Source organism: Rhamphochromis longiceps, linkage group LG23 (genome assembly GCF_057381845.1).
Source record: "Rhamphochromis longiceps isolate RC_006_pf linkage group LG23, R_longiceps_female_GT1.1, whole genome shotgun sequence".
Taxonomy (NCBI): domain Eukaryota; kingdom Metazoa; phylum Chordata; class Actinopteri; order Cichliformes; family Cichlidae; genus Rhamphochromis; species Rhamphochromis longiceps.
In genome coordinates this window covers 32,359,587-32,372,804 of record NC_140578.1, presented here as the reverse complement: position 1 = coordinate 32,372,804, position 13,218 = coordinate 32,359,587, and the positions used below count along the sequence as shown (strand labels likewise).

Here is a 13,218-nt window from a genome sequence, read left to right as displayed (position 1 = left end):
TAATAGATAGTATTGCTACATGTATGATCTGACCAAGTGTTAATCAACCAGTTTGGGACAGAAATAACTAAAATTATTCAACAGTTCTCCTGGTAATTTATTTTGCCTACCAAACTCTCATTCCTCACCTTGATGGTCTTGTCACTGTTGGCATAGTTGTTGATGATGGAGAGAGACTGCTGGAAGCGCATACCCCCTATGCCGATGACGTCAGCAATCAGCTTACTGACAGCAATTACCACCTGGGTGAATATCAACAAGTAAAGAGAACCTTACATTTAAGACTTCCTGTATAATACAGAGATACATCATTAACATGGTTAGCAGATACATCATAGATATTGTATGTAGATAAGAGACTAGAAAAGATAACTAAACATATAAAATGTCAAATTTAGACAGACACAAATGAAACGCTTACCTGCAGATGTGTTCGTACAAAGGATTTACGACCTGTGTAGTCGAAATTGCTTTTCATAAGAAAGTAGAGAAGGTGGGCAGCATCGCTACGGATGGAGCTCAGCTTGGAGTTACAGCACTTGAGAATTTCGTAGCAGAGAGAGGCACACATGTCGGCCCGGCCATCAAAGAAGGTGCAAGGGAACTAGAGGACATGGAAATGCAGCTGTGGGGTCATTTCAAGTCGATTTGTGGATATCAAAAAATCACAACCACATGGGTTACAACCCAATTCAGTCCCACCATGTTAAGTCAATAAACATGGAGCCAGATATTTCACCTTGTAAATGAAAGTCCTGAGTGAGGTGAAGACCTGTTTGAGAGCAGCCTCAGACTGAGGTATCTGCAGAAAACACAAGTGCACCTGGAAAACCTTCTTCATCAGGGGATTGTGACCGAGATCTGAATTCAGCTGGGTCTGAAAACAGGGAAGGTGAGTTTATTGGCTGAGCAAGATAATAAAGGGTGTCATGTTGGCTGTCTCTGTTAATACCTTGAACCCCATGATGAAAGTGTTGAGTGTGTCCAGCACAGTGAGACAGACCTCTGTAGACACACTGGCCTCTAGAAGGCACTGGGTGCTCACATCTGCTTCCGTACAGGAGTACGCTGCACAGAAAGCACATAAGCTACGTCTCCGATAGGGATAATGTTTTATTAGAGCCATAAAAAAAAGTGCATACCGTTGATTGCTTTATTGATTTAAATCTAAGACCAATAACGATTTGCCATGTGCTTGTATGGCAGACCTGTTGTTGATTTTGTCACCATTACCAACTCCACGAAGGAGTCAGTAAAAGACAAATCCGTTGCCGCCAAGAGCTCGGGAAAGCATGGCTACATTAATTCAGATAAACACAATATTATTTAGGTCCAAAAAATAAATAAAAATAATAATATCCTACTTTAACTACAGCAACATCTGCTTCATGACCACATTTTAGCACAGTACAACTCACCCCAGCTACACACAAAGTACTTTAAGTATACTCTTAAGCAGAGATGGGCATTACTGCGTTACAACGCAGTAATGCAGTAACGCGTTACGAGTAAAGTAAGGGATTACTATTGCAAAAACGGTAATTAGATTACCGTTACTTTACCGTAGGAACGCTGCGTTACTGCATTACTAAAACCGTGATTGTTTTTGCGAGAATGTCTCATGACCATGATGTATGCGAGTGCGACGTTCCTGACAACAGCTGTGTGCAGATCAACAATGGATAATATATCGAGTGCGGAGAGAGTATGAGCGTGCAGTGTTTAAAGCGTGGAAGTACTGACCTTACTTTAAGTTTGATTCCATAAAAAGTGACAAAAACATTAGTGTCCGTTGTGCGTGGGAAGAAAACGTCTTTTTACAGCGAAAAAAAACCCCTAAACTTCCGAGCAAGCACAGAGTGCGCTATGATGTAATGGGAAATTCACAGAGAAACTCGCGGATTCTTCAACTGACCGCTGTGGCACACCTGCACCAGGGTAAACCTCCGCCTACCCTACTCCTGCTTCACAGGTGAAAATAGAGCAAAAGGACCGCTAGTCTTTGATTTTATTTATTTTCTGCTGTGTTTTACTTCCATCTATTTGAAAGAGTGAGTGTAAACACAAAAAATATATATATTTTATGTGCTGGAATGTGCAGAAATTTTTTGCTTGATGCATAAAGTTAAAAGACTAAAACAAGTTTTAAAAAGGGACTTTTCCATTTGATTACATTTTGTATGATGGATTATGTAGAAAAAGTAGAATTGGGCTGAAAGATCTATCGCTTTATCACCTCTTCAGGTTGTAAATCGTGTTTTTAAAAAGTAACTAAGTAATTAATTACTTTTGAAAATAAGTAGAGTAACGGGATTACTTTTTTGGGGAAGTAATCAGTAATTAGTTACTGATTACTTTTTTCAAGTAACTTGACCAACACTGCTCTTAAGTATGTTGAAATTCAACCTGAAAGAAGGAAATAACATTTCATACATACTCTAAGTATATACAGTACATTCTTGCCCAAATGATTACAAATAAAACATCAAAGTGCGCTATTACAAATGACTAGATAAAAATAATACAAATGTGTATATTTTCAGTTGTGTCATTATTACTGAAATTAAATGACGTAAGAAGTTTTAGTTTAATAGTCTTGGTTGTAACCCAGTTAACTCTTAATAAATCAATTTTTTGAAGGTTAGGGGTGTTTTTCTACAAGAACAGTTGTAGTTCGTGTACTTAAAAAGTATAGCCTCATATGCATCATCATGCTATCTCAAAATCTGTTATGTGTGCTTTGCCTTCATACTGATTCTGTCTCGTTAATGATTTACTTTTATATGCTGGTAACCCTACATGTAGGTTTCACCTGAGTATTGGAACATCAAACACTTTGTTTCCGGCATTCCGGCATTATGCCATTCTTCAAATGTTTTTAGAGAATAAAAGCGTTACCTAATGATTCAACAAAATAAAACGACTTCCTCATCTTTTTTGAAGATGGAAAGTTCTTAGAGTTCTGTGTCGTTTGTTTTGGTGAATAATTATCACATCAGTGATCATTTCATTTGTTACCTGTAATACTTTAAATGTATGTGTAGTTTCTGCTCATGTTCAAAACATTTAAGACAGATGTGGGATGATTTTTAGGAATCGTGTACATCTGTACTTGGAAAAAATTCTGACTGAAAACACAAAAAGAACACAAAACATTGCCTTAAGATTAGTTATCAAATTAGCAAACAAGACCTCTAAACTCAAAAAACGTCGATCACAAATTCTTCCTTTTGGTTTTGCCAAATGGTGGGACAGAATTCCAAGACAGATGGAAAAAACCAGATCATTAGTGACATATCTTATCCAGCACCGATTGCAATTCATAGATTATTGTCTATAAAACAAAAAAAGAGAGACGTTGAGCTTGACCTTGACAGTTTAGGTGAAGAGCCATTAGGTGATCATCATGTGCAAGTTTTGCTAAACCAGTACTGTACAAAGTAAATTGTGGCCGGGCAACTAGATGGCTAAGTCGGATAAACTAACAAATATTACTACATTACCAAATTTAGACTAAATTATTGGGTATTTTTATTTATATGTTTATTTGTTTTTTGTTGACATGTGGAAAGCATCCATTTAATCATCCATTTCAGGTGGGCAGGCCTACTGTTGCTAAAGGTGTGAGCATTCTCCAGAGATCCCAGCTGCTGCAGACGGGCGTGGAGGATCCCAGCTCTGTTACGAGACACAGGGAGAGTCAGTGATTTCCTGTCAGGACCTACAGGCCCCGCCTCCTCATGGATCCTGTTGGAAAACGGAGAAGTACTATTAACTTCAAGCTTGAATGACTTACTTACAGCTAAGTCAGAATAAAGACACACAAAAGGGTATAATACTGTTATTTTAAAGCATCACTTACGGAGGGTGTTAATGGTTGTACAAAATAAACCATGGACACATGAAATAAATAAATGTCTAATATGTAATGTGGTTTTAAACTGACAGAGGCAAAAAGAATGTCATGCATTTTGTTAAGCAACCAGCGAATGTAAGATCGCAATCTTACCCAGGGAGGGGCCATAAAACAACTTGCCAGCAATGTTAAAGATCAAAGAACAAATCAAAATCCAACAGTTAAAAGAGTTACAGAAGATTCGCTAAAAGTCTCTGTTTAGATATGAATCACTAATTGCATGGAATGCCGGCAAAATTAGTTTAAGTTCAAGAATTCAGAAATCAGCAGACAGAACAATATTGACTCTACCTGGCGATGAATCTCTTCCCCATGTATCTGAACTGATAAAGGCAGACTCTGCAGGAAAAACACAGGTTTTATTATTCACAAGTTATTACTTCTAGTACCCATTTGACCCCTGCAGAGCTGGATCTGTATCGGAATCTTCAAACAACCCTTGGATTTGTTGCTGCAAACTCGAGATGTTACACCAAATGTCTTAAGAATATGATAAAGGCAGACAGAGTTTGGGTATGGTCTTATTCCCTCTTCAATCCAGGAAAGTTCTTTGTGGTCAAGCTAACTAGCAGATGGCAAAGTCCAGCAGGCTGGTGCAAACAAACATGATCAATTATGGCTCTAAACAAAAAAATCCCAAATGGCAACAAATGAAATTCTAAACTCAAGGCAGAACAGTAGTCCACAAACTGGCGCAAGCATCCCTTTGTCAATATCTTTTAGTGACGCTAGCGAAGTCAATGTTCATTAATTTGCGTACTATGACATCTAAGGCTTGCTAATACAATCTATCTTGTTTATGTTATCTAGAAAAAATATTATTTAGAAAATGTTCAGTCACTCTTACATGTATGTAATAATAAAAAGGTTCTTTCTCTACTTACTGTATCAGTGTGAAGAAGTCCATTAGCTCTGAGGAAGCAGCTTTACTCCAGTAAGTAAATAGGGCCTCTGAGTATGATGAAATTACATGAAATTAGATTATTAGACCATAGCACGTGTCAAAATCACATATGAATCGCATGGTTCCTACCCTCTGACATGTTCTTTAGGATATGCAGAAAACACATAAGCAGGTTTTTGATTTCATCCTGGTCCAGTTTGTCAGAGCGCAGCACAGTGCTGCCCAGGGCTGATGCACACGGATTCTGATGCACAGGAACAAAGTAGAGAAAACTTTTACTTATCAATCTTTGGAGTACTGAAAAAAATCAACCTTTTAAGAGATATAACCCATCACTCAAACAAACCAAACTTTAAAGATGAAAAATGTCAAATACTTTCTTTAAAAACCTGTCTACTACTGCAGACAGTAACAACAACTCCAGGTTTAAAAAGCATAGAAGAAAAGAAGTGAAAAAGCAACAAGGTCTGCCAATCTTACAAATCCCAAATTTGCAAGACTCTGTAATATGAAAAACACTCTGAAGGGGTCACACATGTCAAACAGAATACTTGTAAAGTTAAGTTTTCCTCATGATTTGCATCCACCCTCTGGGCTGGAGCTGCCTTGTTATAATCACTGTCATTGTCCTGCAGTAGGTCAAGCAGGGGAACAGTGAGGAGAGAGAAGTCCACGGTGACCCGCTTGGTTGCATGATTAAGATGAGGTGCGACTTGGTGTTCGGGTTCAAAAGAGAAAGGGAGCACATTGATAGAATGCCTCCTGGTAGATCTCTCCTTTTGGTGGAGTTGGGATGTGATGGAGCACTGGTGGGAGGAGGGTGTGGGTATGAAAATAATAGAAAATAAAGACACATCTCAAGAGACCTTGAAGCTTACAGATGCTGCTTTTGCTTTGTTACTATTATGACTCCAACAGAGTAATGTAGTCTGTGTCGTGAAACAAGGCTTTTATTTCCCCGTCTCTGGATATTTCTGGGAGGTGGGGCAATTTTTATATTATATGTCCAGGTTTAGGACATATAATATAAGGATAAGGATAAGCGGAAGTGAATGGATGGATGGATGGATGTCCAGGTTTAATCTAGTCTACCTGAGTAGTTCTCAAATAGTTATGTTTTTGTTAACCTTGAGAAATGTTTTCTATGTTGCAGACTATATCTTTTTCAAAGTTCAAATAAGGCCAGAATTTCCACTACCAGTAAATATTTTATTCTCCTTATTAATCAACCCTTATTATCAATCCCGATCCTAATCAGGTTAGTCTGACTTTTTAAGAGTGATGTTAACATTCCTCTATGCCACTGACTCATCTTTATTTCATCAAGAAGAAACAACAACAAATGTGCCTAAGGAACTGCCATGTCACAAGTGGTGACCTACCTTTTCCAGAGAGTTGGTCCTGTCACTGCTCTTGCCCAGCAGGCTGTTCCCAGAGTCGGTAGAGACCAGAGAGCCTCTGGAGTCTGCATGGTGAACTGAGCTGGCATTGGTAGTGGAACTTTGAGGAGAGGCTGCAAAGGGACCGTAAAAAAAAAAAAAGTTTTTCACCAAAAGTAAAACCACAAAAACACATTTTTCATTTGTGATCATGGTGCAAGATCAGTAAACTATGATTAAAGATACAGTTTATTCATTTTAAATGATATTGGAAAATTATTTACAATTTTTATTTTATTTTATTTATTTGAAATTATTTAAATTCGACACATTTTTATTACTCAGTAATGTCCTTATAAGAAGGGAAACACCTGTTCCAGAGATGACCCCAAACACATCTTTGTGGAGAGCATTCTCTATGCAGCTGCCAGGTTTCTGAGGAGTCACCATAGAGGTCTGTACCGGAGAGTCCTCTCGTGGGTTCTGGGACAGAAACTAAAATTACTATTGTGAAGTGCTCTAGTTCTCACTTAAAAACAATAAAGAGAGAAACTGCAGAACTGAGGCATGCATTACAGATGCAAGCTACCATTCAGTTTACAACCACTAGGTGTCAGGCTTACATTTACATTACGATTGTCGAGAGGCAACGACTCTTTGATGTCAAGCCTATAAACATTTTCCTGAAGCAGGCCAAACAGAGGGAGGTAGAGAGTGGCAAGTCTGGCCTGCTGGCTCTGCAACAACAAACCTTGAGTTAAATTATTTAAAGCTGTCAAATTGAAAAATTATTGTGTCACTGGTTAAACTACATCTAACATGTACTTTTATGGAAATGCAGCAGATGGCCAAAGAGAAAGATAATGGCCAAGAGCTGCAGAACTTACTTTGGAAGCATAGCGGTCATCAAACGTGTGTTTGATCATCAGTCCCTTGAGCACCTGGATGGCAATCTGACGAATCTCTCTGGACTCCTGAAGTGCACTACTCACCTCCCTGAGCAGCAGTCCCACCAGGAAGTGGTTTCGACAGAAGTCATCAGTCAGCAAGTAGTCCAGCTGGAGATCTGTAGCAGGCATTTATTAGCAGGACAAGGCAAGAGCAAAAAAAGATGCAATGTACAGATGAAGTCAGTGCAAATTGTGGGTTTTTTCTTACCCTGGAACCTCTGTATTCTCCCTTTCCAAAAAGGCATGGGCAGATTTAAAGGTACATAGTGCTCGTGGTTGCAGACCTCCCGCAGGAACTCAAACTTGAATTCATATAAGGTCTATAAGAACCATAAGAGAATGTACATTTTAGGGTTTTATATTAACTTCAACAACCTGTATCAAATCTTTAGAGACATTATGCCTGCTAACCTTGGGGTCTCCAGGAACAAAGCAGTTCAAGTAGTTGTTGATCTGCTTAAATACAAAGCCTCTGTTCATGAAGGTGAAGCAGCGCTGTGTGGAAAAGGGAACAAATATAATGAGCGAAGATTCATAAAAAAAAAAGTCCACTTAGTTTTCTGAAGTTGAATTAACTTATCATTTCAGTCTTTTATAAACAATAAGTAGTAAACAATAAGTAGTAAAAATGTTTTAATGTTTAACCTCAAAACAAAGAAAATTTGAGATATATTTCTACATAAATATAATATATAAACTAAAATAATCAGCTGGTGGCAACCTTAATGAAAATTGCCAGGCTGTGGTTGGCATTGCGAGCTGCATCGAGATTGTCCTTATATTTCTGGGTGATGTGTGGCATGAGCATATTGACCAGAGTCTCTACTGCATGGTAGTAGGATGCAGAAAAGCGCTGGTTCCTGGAGACCTGGACATAGGATGGGAAAAGAAGAAAAAGATTTGGAGGAGTCACGTTTGTAAGAAAATGGCTTAAGGACAAAAGGTTTTAACAACAGATCTACCTTAACCTTCCCGTGCTCTATCAGATAATGAGCCATGGATTTCACCAGACCTTCAAAGAAGTACCAGGAGTGCTGCAACCCAGAACACAGTGTCAGTGAAAGAAAGAAATACGATGAATGTACAAAATGTGAATTATTTTGAAAGTGAATGTTGCATGGAACTAGAAAATGACATCATAAATATGTCAACAAGAATTTATTCATTTATTTTCTCAAATTTCAGTAACAGATGTAAATTTTGGAGAACTCATAGCAACAGAATATAATGTTTGTAGATCTACTATCATGTATTACCTATTTATGTTGTTTAATTTAATTTTAATTTATTTTTTTACAGGTAAATTGAAAAAAATAATCATTTTACAAAGATTTGTGGATTAGTTTAAAAATATTATTTTCTTTTTCTTTATAAGTCTCCTTTAATTAGCTTCTGCTGATTGCCTTTTGACAGATGAATTACCTTTAGAAGCTTGTTGCTAGTCAGAAAGTCTGTTGATGGTTTGAGAATGGCTGTCATGGCTTTTGCCAGCTCCTCATGAACAGTTTTTACATTGGTGAAAGAATAGGGTTCTGGCTTCAACACAAACTGGGTGCAGAGAAGGGGGCGGGGAGTGTCAGATTCTGAAACAGTGAATATCATCATTGTGATAAAATTCATAAGACAATAAGCACCTTGACATACGATCTCAGGTAATGCTCAAGTCCCTCTTCATGGCACTGTGCTACCACATGAACCATCACCCTACAAAGATAATGAAATAAAAGCAAAACACAGTTCAAAAGTGGCGCTGAAAGGCAGACGTTCTATGTATTTGGGTGTGTGTGTGTGTGTGTGTGTGTGTGTGTGTGTGTGTGTGTGTGTGTGTGTGTGTGTGTCTTGCCTGGTCACATTTACAGCCACATCCTCATGTGTGGTTCTGGTCAGGACACAGAATAGCTGGTTGAGAATGGTGGGCAGAAAGTTTACCATCACGTGACCTTCCATTGCATGGAGACTCTTTAAGAGGGAAGTAAGAAGAAAAAAGTCAATAACTGTGGACTCTTCCTGTCATGATCCCTTAAATGCTAGATGAAAAGATTGTTCAACAGTGTGTGTTCCATTTTCCTCAGGGTATTAGAAGTAAATGGAGCTCTGAATACCTTCAGGTATTTAACAAGCTCTCCCTCCGAAGCTTGTTCTGACATCTCCATGCTTTCGCAGTGGTGAAAGAAGTTATGCAAGTGCTGATCCTAATAGAAACATGTCATATCGATGTTTAGATTTTTTTTATTCTATAAAACCGTTGTGAGTAGGCAGCTAACATTAACTGCATGGATATATGTGCTATTTGTGTACACACCTGAGTGTTAACTGTGGATACAAGATGAGTTGAGACTTTGAAAAGGGGTTTTCCTCCATCCACCCATTTGATCTCCAACCCAGAGTGCTGCAACAAGTACACAACTATTAACTGCACTAGATATTAAGTATAAACTGCAGTACAACAAATAAACACAGTGATGTTCTTTTTGCATATACTGATTTATAATATAATAACGTTTATCACAGATTAATTGACAATAAGCCTTAATTATTATTGTTCCTCCATGGCAAGTACCCATGCTATCAATATACATATATCATATATCAATACATATATCAATCTACATCAATATCTATCTCAAGCAAGATGGATAGCTACTGTATAACCTCTGATTGCAGATGTTTGGGTTTCAACTTGCTAAATTCATCACTTTATTATTCTGAATAGAAGCCTGGGTTTCCCACATTGTCCTTTCACCATTTCCCAGCAGGTTAATTCCTGTCTACATATGCTGCTTGATTTACGGCCTTACCTTGCTAGAGGTAAATAACACTTAGTTGTCAAATAAGGATATGTTTAACAGATCTGTCTTGGTTGTCTTGGTTGATACTAAAATTAGCTTTAGGAAAATACAAACAAAATATATAAAATTAAACAAGACACCAGAAATGAAAGGATGATAGGATGCCACGCTGTTTGATGGAAATGAGACTTGTCAACCTACAGAGTGCTGAATCAAAGAATTATGAAAGAATTATGTGGCAGGCTAGTCCACTACCTATCTATAGTCTACACCATACTACCTACAAAAAAATAAAAGTTCATTTTTGTTGTTGTTGTCTTTTACCTTGTTCACACCATCCTGGGAGCTGAGGTACCCAGCAGGTAGATTGGCAGCCACAGGAAGTTGTTGTTCATTCGTGATAACTCTGCCATCCTTTAGTAGAGGCAGCCATACTTGGCCAACTGAGGGTTAAAAAAAAAAACCCAGCACCATTAACATAGCACCAGTACTGGAATAGAGGCAGCATAAGAATTAAGATTTGAATATTAAATCACTGTGTATCTGAATCAAACTGCTACACACACAAACAGCTTCGTATTCACTGAGGGTTGATGTGACTTAAACTGATGGCCCACCTGGAGTTTCCACCACGTCTTTCTTCTTGCTGTTGCTGTCACAGCTCACATGATAGAAGGTGAAGAGAAGGTGATGCTTCTCATGCAGTTGAGTAGGCAGCTCTATCTTTATCTAGAGAGAGCACAACAACATAGTTTGCTAATACCGAAGAAGCTTTGCAGTTGTAGAGTTCAAATTTGCTCAAGCAACATGAGAGGCAATGAGAAGTATTTTGTTATTTCAAAAACAAAAAGGTTTGAAAAAAAAAATTGCTTAATCGTGCAACATATCTGACTCTCTGCTGGTAGTTTGTAGCTATTTTTAATCCATCCATTTACTCTCTTCCACTTATCCATATCAGGGTCGTGGGAGGGACTGGGGAGGGACCTATCCCAGCTACCACAGGGTAGGTCACCAGTTTGTCACAGGACAACAGATACAGACAGACAATCATTCACACTCACATCCACACCTATGGGCAACAGTATCACCAATTCACCAAACCCTACTAATTGCATGTCTTTGGACTGTAGAAGGAAGCCGGAGTACCCAGGAACCAAATTCCACTCTGATGGTGGAGGCAAACTCAGGACCCTCTTGATATGACATGCAGCCCTATTAAGCCATTGTATCTATTAAACTCTGATTGTGAATAACATGAGCAGAGAAATACCTCGTCATAAAACTCAGGGTTCTGCTGATGGTGGAGGACTGCTGCATATGCCTGCTTAGTAAATAGAGGCCCTCCAGGACAGCCATAGATGCACTGCAGTAGATTCAAAAAGTAGGAGCAAGAAATCATGTGAGGACAGGCGGATATCTTGTCATGCTCATCGTGTGGTTTAATATGTTGTGGTCGTTGGTTTATCAGCTAGTTTGAGCTGTCAAGATGAACAATCCAAAGTCAAGATTGCAAAGCCCTAAGATTAATTCTAAGTCAAGGCAAAGAAACCCAAGTCAAAACAAACTAGTCTGTAGTCAATACAAAGCAGATTTAAGTTAAGACCTAACATTCAACACCAAGTCAAAGAATAAAGGCTTCAAAGCCATACTATTATTAATTATTATGATTAAGATGATGATAATGATGATTATTACATAAGTGTTGCAAGAGAACATTTTGAGATCTGCTTAGTAATTGTTTAAATAGCCAAATGTGATAATATCTGTGCAAGGCTTGTGCATTGTAATTAGCTAATATCTATTTTAGGAAAAGTACCCTCTCTTGGAGAGGACATCAATTAGTCTAAAGTGCACCCGTGAACCCTTGAGTGTTGATGTCTTTTGTCTTCTTGTTTAGAGCTTGCCGGGTGTCTAAATAAAGTGACCTAAGTATATGCCTCTATTACATCTCGTAGTTTTATGTTCTGCCTTGGAAGTATGCTATATAGCATATAAATGCACCTTCAGCGGCTGGGCTTCATCCTCATCAGAATCCTTAAATTCAATGCAAACAGCAATATTTCTTGCCTGAAGAGGGAAGAAACAGATAGAACATAAGAGAAAAGTAAGACACATTTCCACGATATCCCAGGTCACATAGAAGCAATTTACCAGCAAATACTTTTCCTACTTTGCCTCTCTGAGTCTATTTCAGACTGTGAAATAGACTTACCCGCTTGTTACAATAAAAGGAGGGAGAAATCTGTAAAGATCTGAGAGCTCACAATAAATTGAAAGAGAGTAAGAAGGCGCAAGGGAAATAAGATCGGTCGGTTTCCTGTTTGGAGCTGACTTAGTGAAAGTAAATGTAACAATCTTGTATTGATGCACTAATCAGAAGCAGCTGCTGTGCATTATGATAACTATCCAGCTCTGCAGCTTGACTGGAAGAGCTTGAAAGAGATCCCAGTTAGTTTCATAGGCTAAACAGAATATCTGCCAAACAAAACCATTTATTTCCTAAAATGATTTGTCTTAGAAGTTTCTCTTTAAAAGATGAAGCAGTGTTTGTGAGGGTCATGCATCGACCAACAGCTCAAAATCAAAGGTATCTTGTATTATTAGTTATTTTGATGTAGCCTTGTTGTGAGTACCTTAGCAAAGCATTTCTGCCCATCGTACTTGAGGTGTTTTGGATAGACATAAAGGTGGTTTTTATAGATGGTGAATGGTTGGGAACACTTAGCAATACAGGGCACAAACTCCTCCACTTCCAGAAGAGCACTGCTTTGCCCGTTTCCTTCAAAGTTCCCCACAGGGATGTAGGAGGCAGTGACACAATCTACAGGAAGGAATGATAGTCAGAATCCTTGTGGATACAATTTGATAACTGTAAATAGATACTCAGAAGTTATGTTATAAATTTGAAGATTTTACTGGTTAGATCTGGGGGCACACTGTCAACTGTTACATCCAAGTTCCCTAAGAGCACAGGGAGCTTAGCCATTTTCTCTGGTCTGTTGGGAACAAAGAAACAAATAATTTTTTGCAAAACTGTATCAAAACATGTTACAGAGAAACAAGTGACTAGATAAGAGAAAGAACGTACTTTCTGAAGTCGGTAAGCAGTTTGAACATGTCCTCATCTGACAGCTTGCTGCTGTCCTGTCTGTAAAGAGCTGAGAATCGTGCACTTTTGTCTAAAGTGCCTGATGCATCTTTAAACACAGGCCTGGGGAGATAGACACACCCAAAAAATAAAAATAAGTGAAATTACTGATGAGCACATCTAAGTTCCACA

At 38.4% G+C, this 13,218-nt stretch overlaps 1 protein-coding gene across 1 annotated transcript in view; it reads right to left on the bottom strand.

Annotated features, from left to right (window-relative positions):
* The window catches only part of LOC146642386 (dedicator of cytokinesis protein 9-like), a 56,838-nt gene that overhangs the window by 11,136 nt on the left and 32,484 nt on the right, over nucleotides 1-13,218 (bottom strand). Inside the window, exons 14-41 of the mRNA XM_085398344.1 lie at nucleotides 13,027-13,149; nucleotides 12,855-12,934; nucleotides 12,572-12,759; nucleotides 11,940-12,005; nucleotides 11,209-11,301; nucleotides 10,556-10,667; nucleotides 10,263-10,381; nucleotides 9,452-9,538; nucleotides 9,252-9,341; nucleotides 8,993-9,108; nucleotides 8,784-8,853; nucleotides 8,572-8,697; nucleotides 8,112-8,183; nucleotides 7,871-8,017; nucleotides 7,561-7,644; nucleotides 7,358-7,469; nucleotides 7,087-7,265; nucleotides 6,823-6,936; nucleotides 6,571-6,682; nucleotides 6,203-6,333; nucleotides 4,950-5,064; nucleotides 4,801-4,867; nucleotides 4,208-4,255; nucleotides 3,611-3,747; nucleotides 953-1,068; nucleotides 740-877; nucleotides 422-604; nucleotides 129-242 (exon numbers count right to left, since the gene is read on the bottom strand). Coding sequence (XP_085254470.1) covers nucleotides 129-242; nucleotides 422-604; nucleotides 740-877; nucleotides 953-1,068; nucleotides 3,611-3,747; nucleotides 4,208-4,255; nucleotides 4,801-4,867; nucleotides 4,950-5,064; nucleotides 6,203-6,333; nucleotides 6,571-6,682; nucleotides 6,823-6,936; nucleotides 7,087-7,265; nucleotides 7,358-7,469; nucleotides 7,561-7,644; nucleotides 7,871-8,017; nucleotides 8,112-8,183; nucleotides 8,572-8,697; nucleotides 8,784-8,853; nucleotides 8,993-9,108; nucleotides 9,252-9,341; nucleotides 9,452-9,538; nucleotides 10,263-10,381; nucleotides 10,556-10,667; nucleotides 11,209-11,301; nucleotides 11,940-12,005; nucleotides 12,572-12,759; nucleotides 12,855-12,934; nucleotides 13,027-13,149 — 3,139 coding nt within the window. The remainder of the gene's footprint in view (nucleotides 1-128; nucleotides 243-421; nucleotides 605-739; nucleotides 878-952; nucleotides 1,069-3,610; nucleotides 3,748-4,207; nucleotides 4,256-4,800; nucleotides 4,868-4,949; nucleotides 5,065-6,202; nucleotides 6,334-6,570; nucleotides 6,683-6,822; nucleotides 6,937-7,086; nucleotides 7,266-7,357; nucleotides 7,470-7,560; nucleotides 7,645-7,870; nucleotides 8,018-8,111; nucleotides 8,184-8,571; nucleotides 8,698-8,783; nucleotides 8,854-8,992; nucleotides 9,109-9,251; nucleotides 9,342-9,451; nucleotides 9,539-10,262; nucleotides 10,382-10,555; nucleotides 10,668-11,208; nucleotides 11,302-11,939; nucleotides 12,006-12,571; nucleotides 12,760-12,854; nucleotides 12,935-13,026; nucleotides 13,150-13,218) is intronic.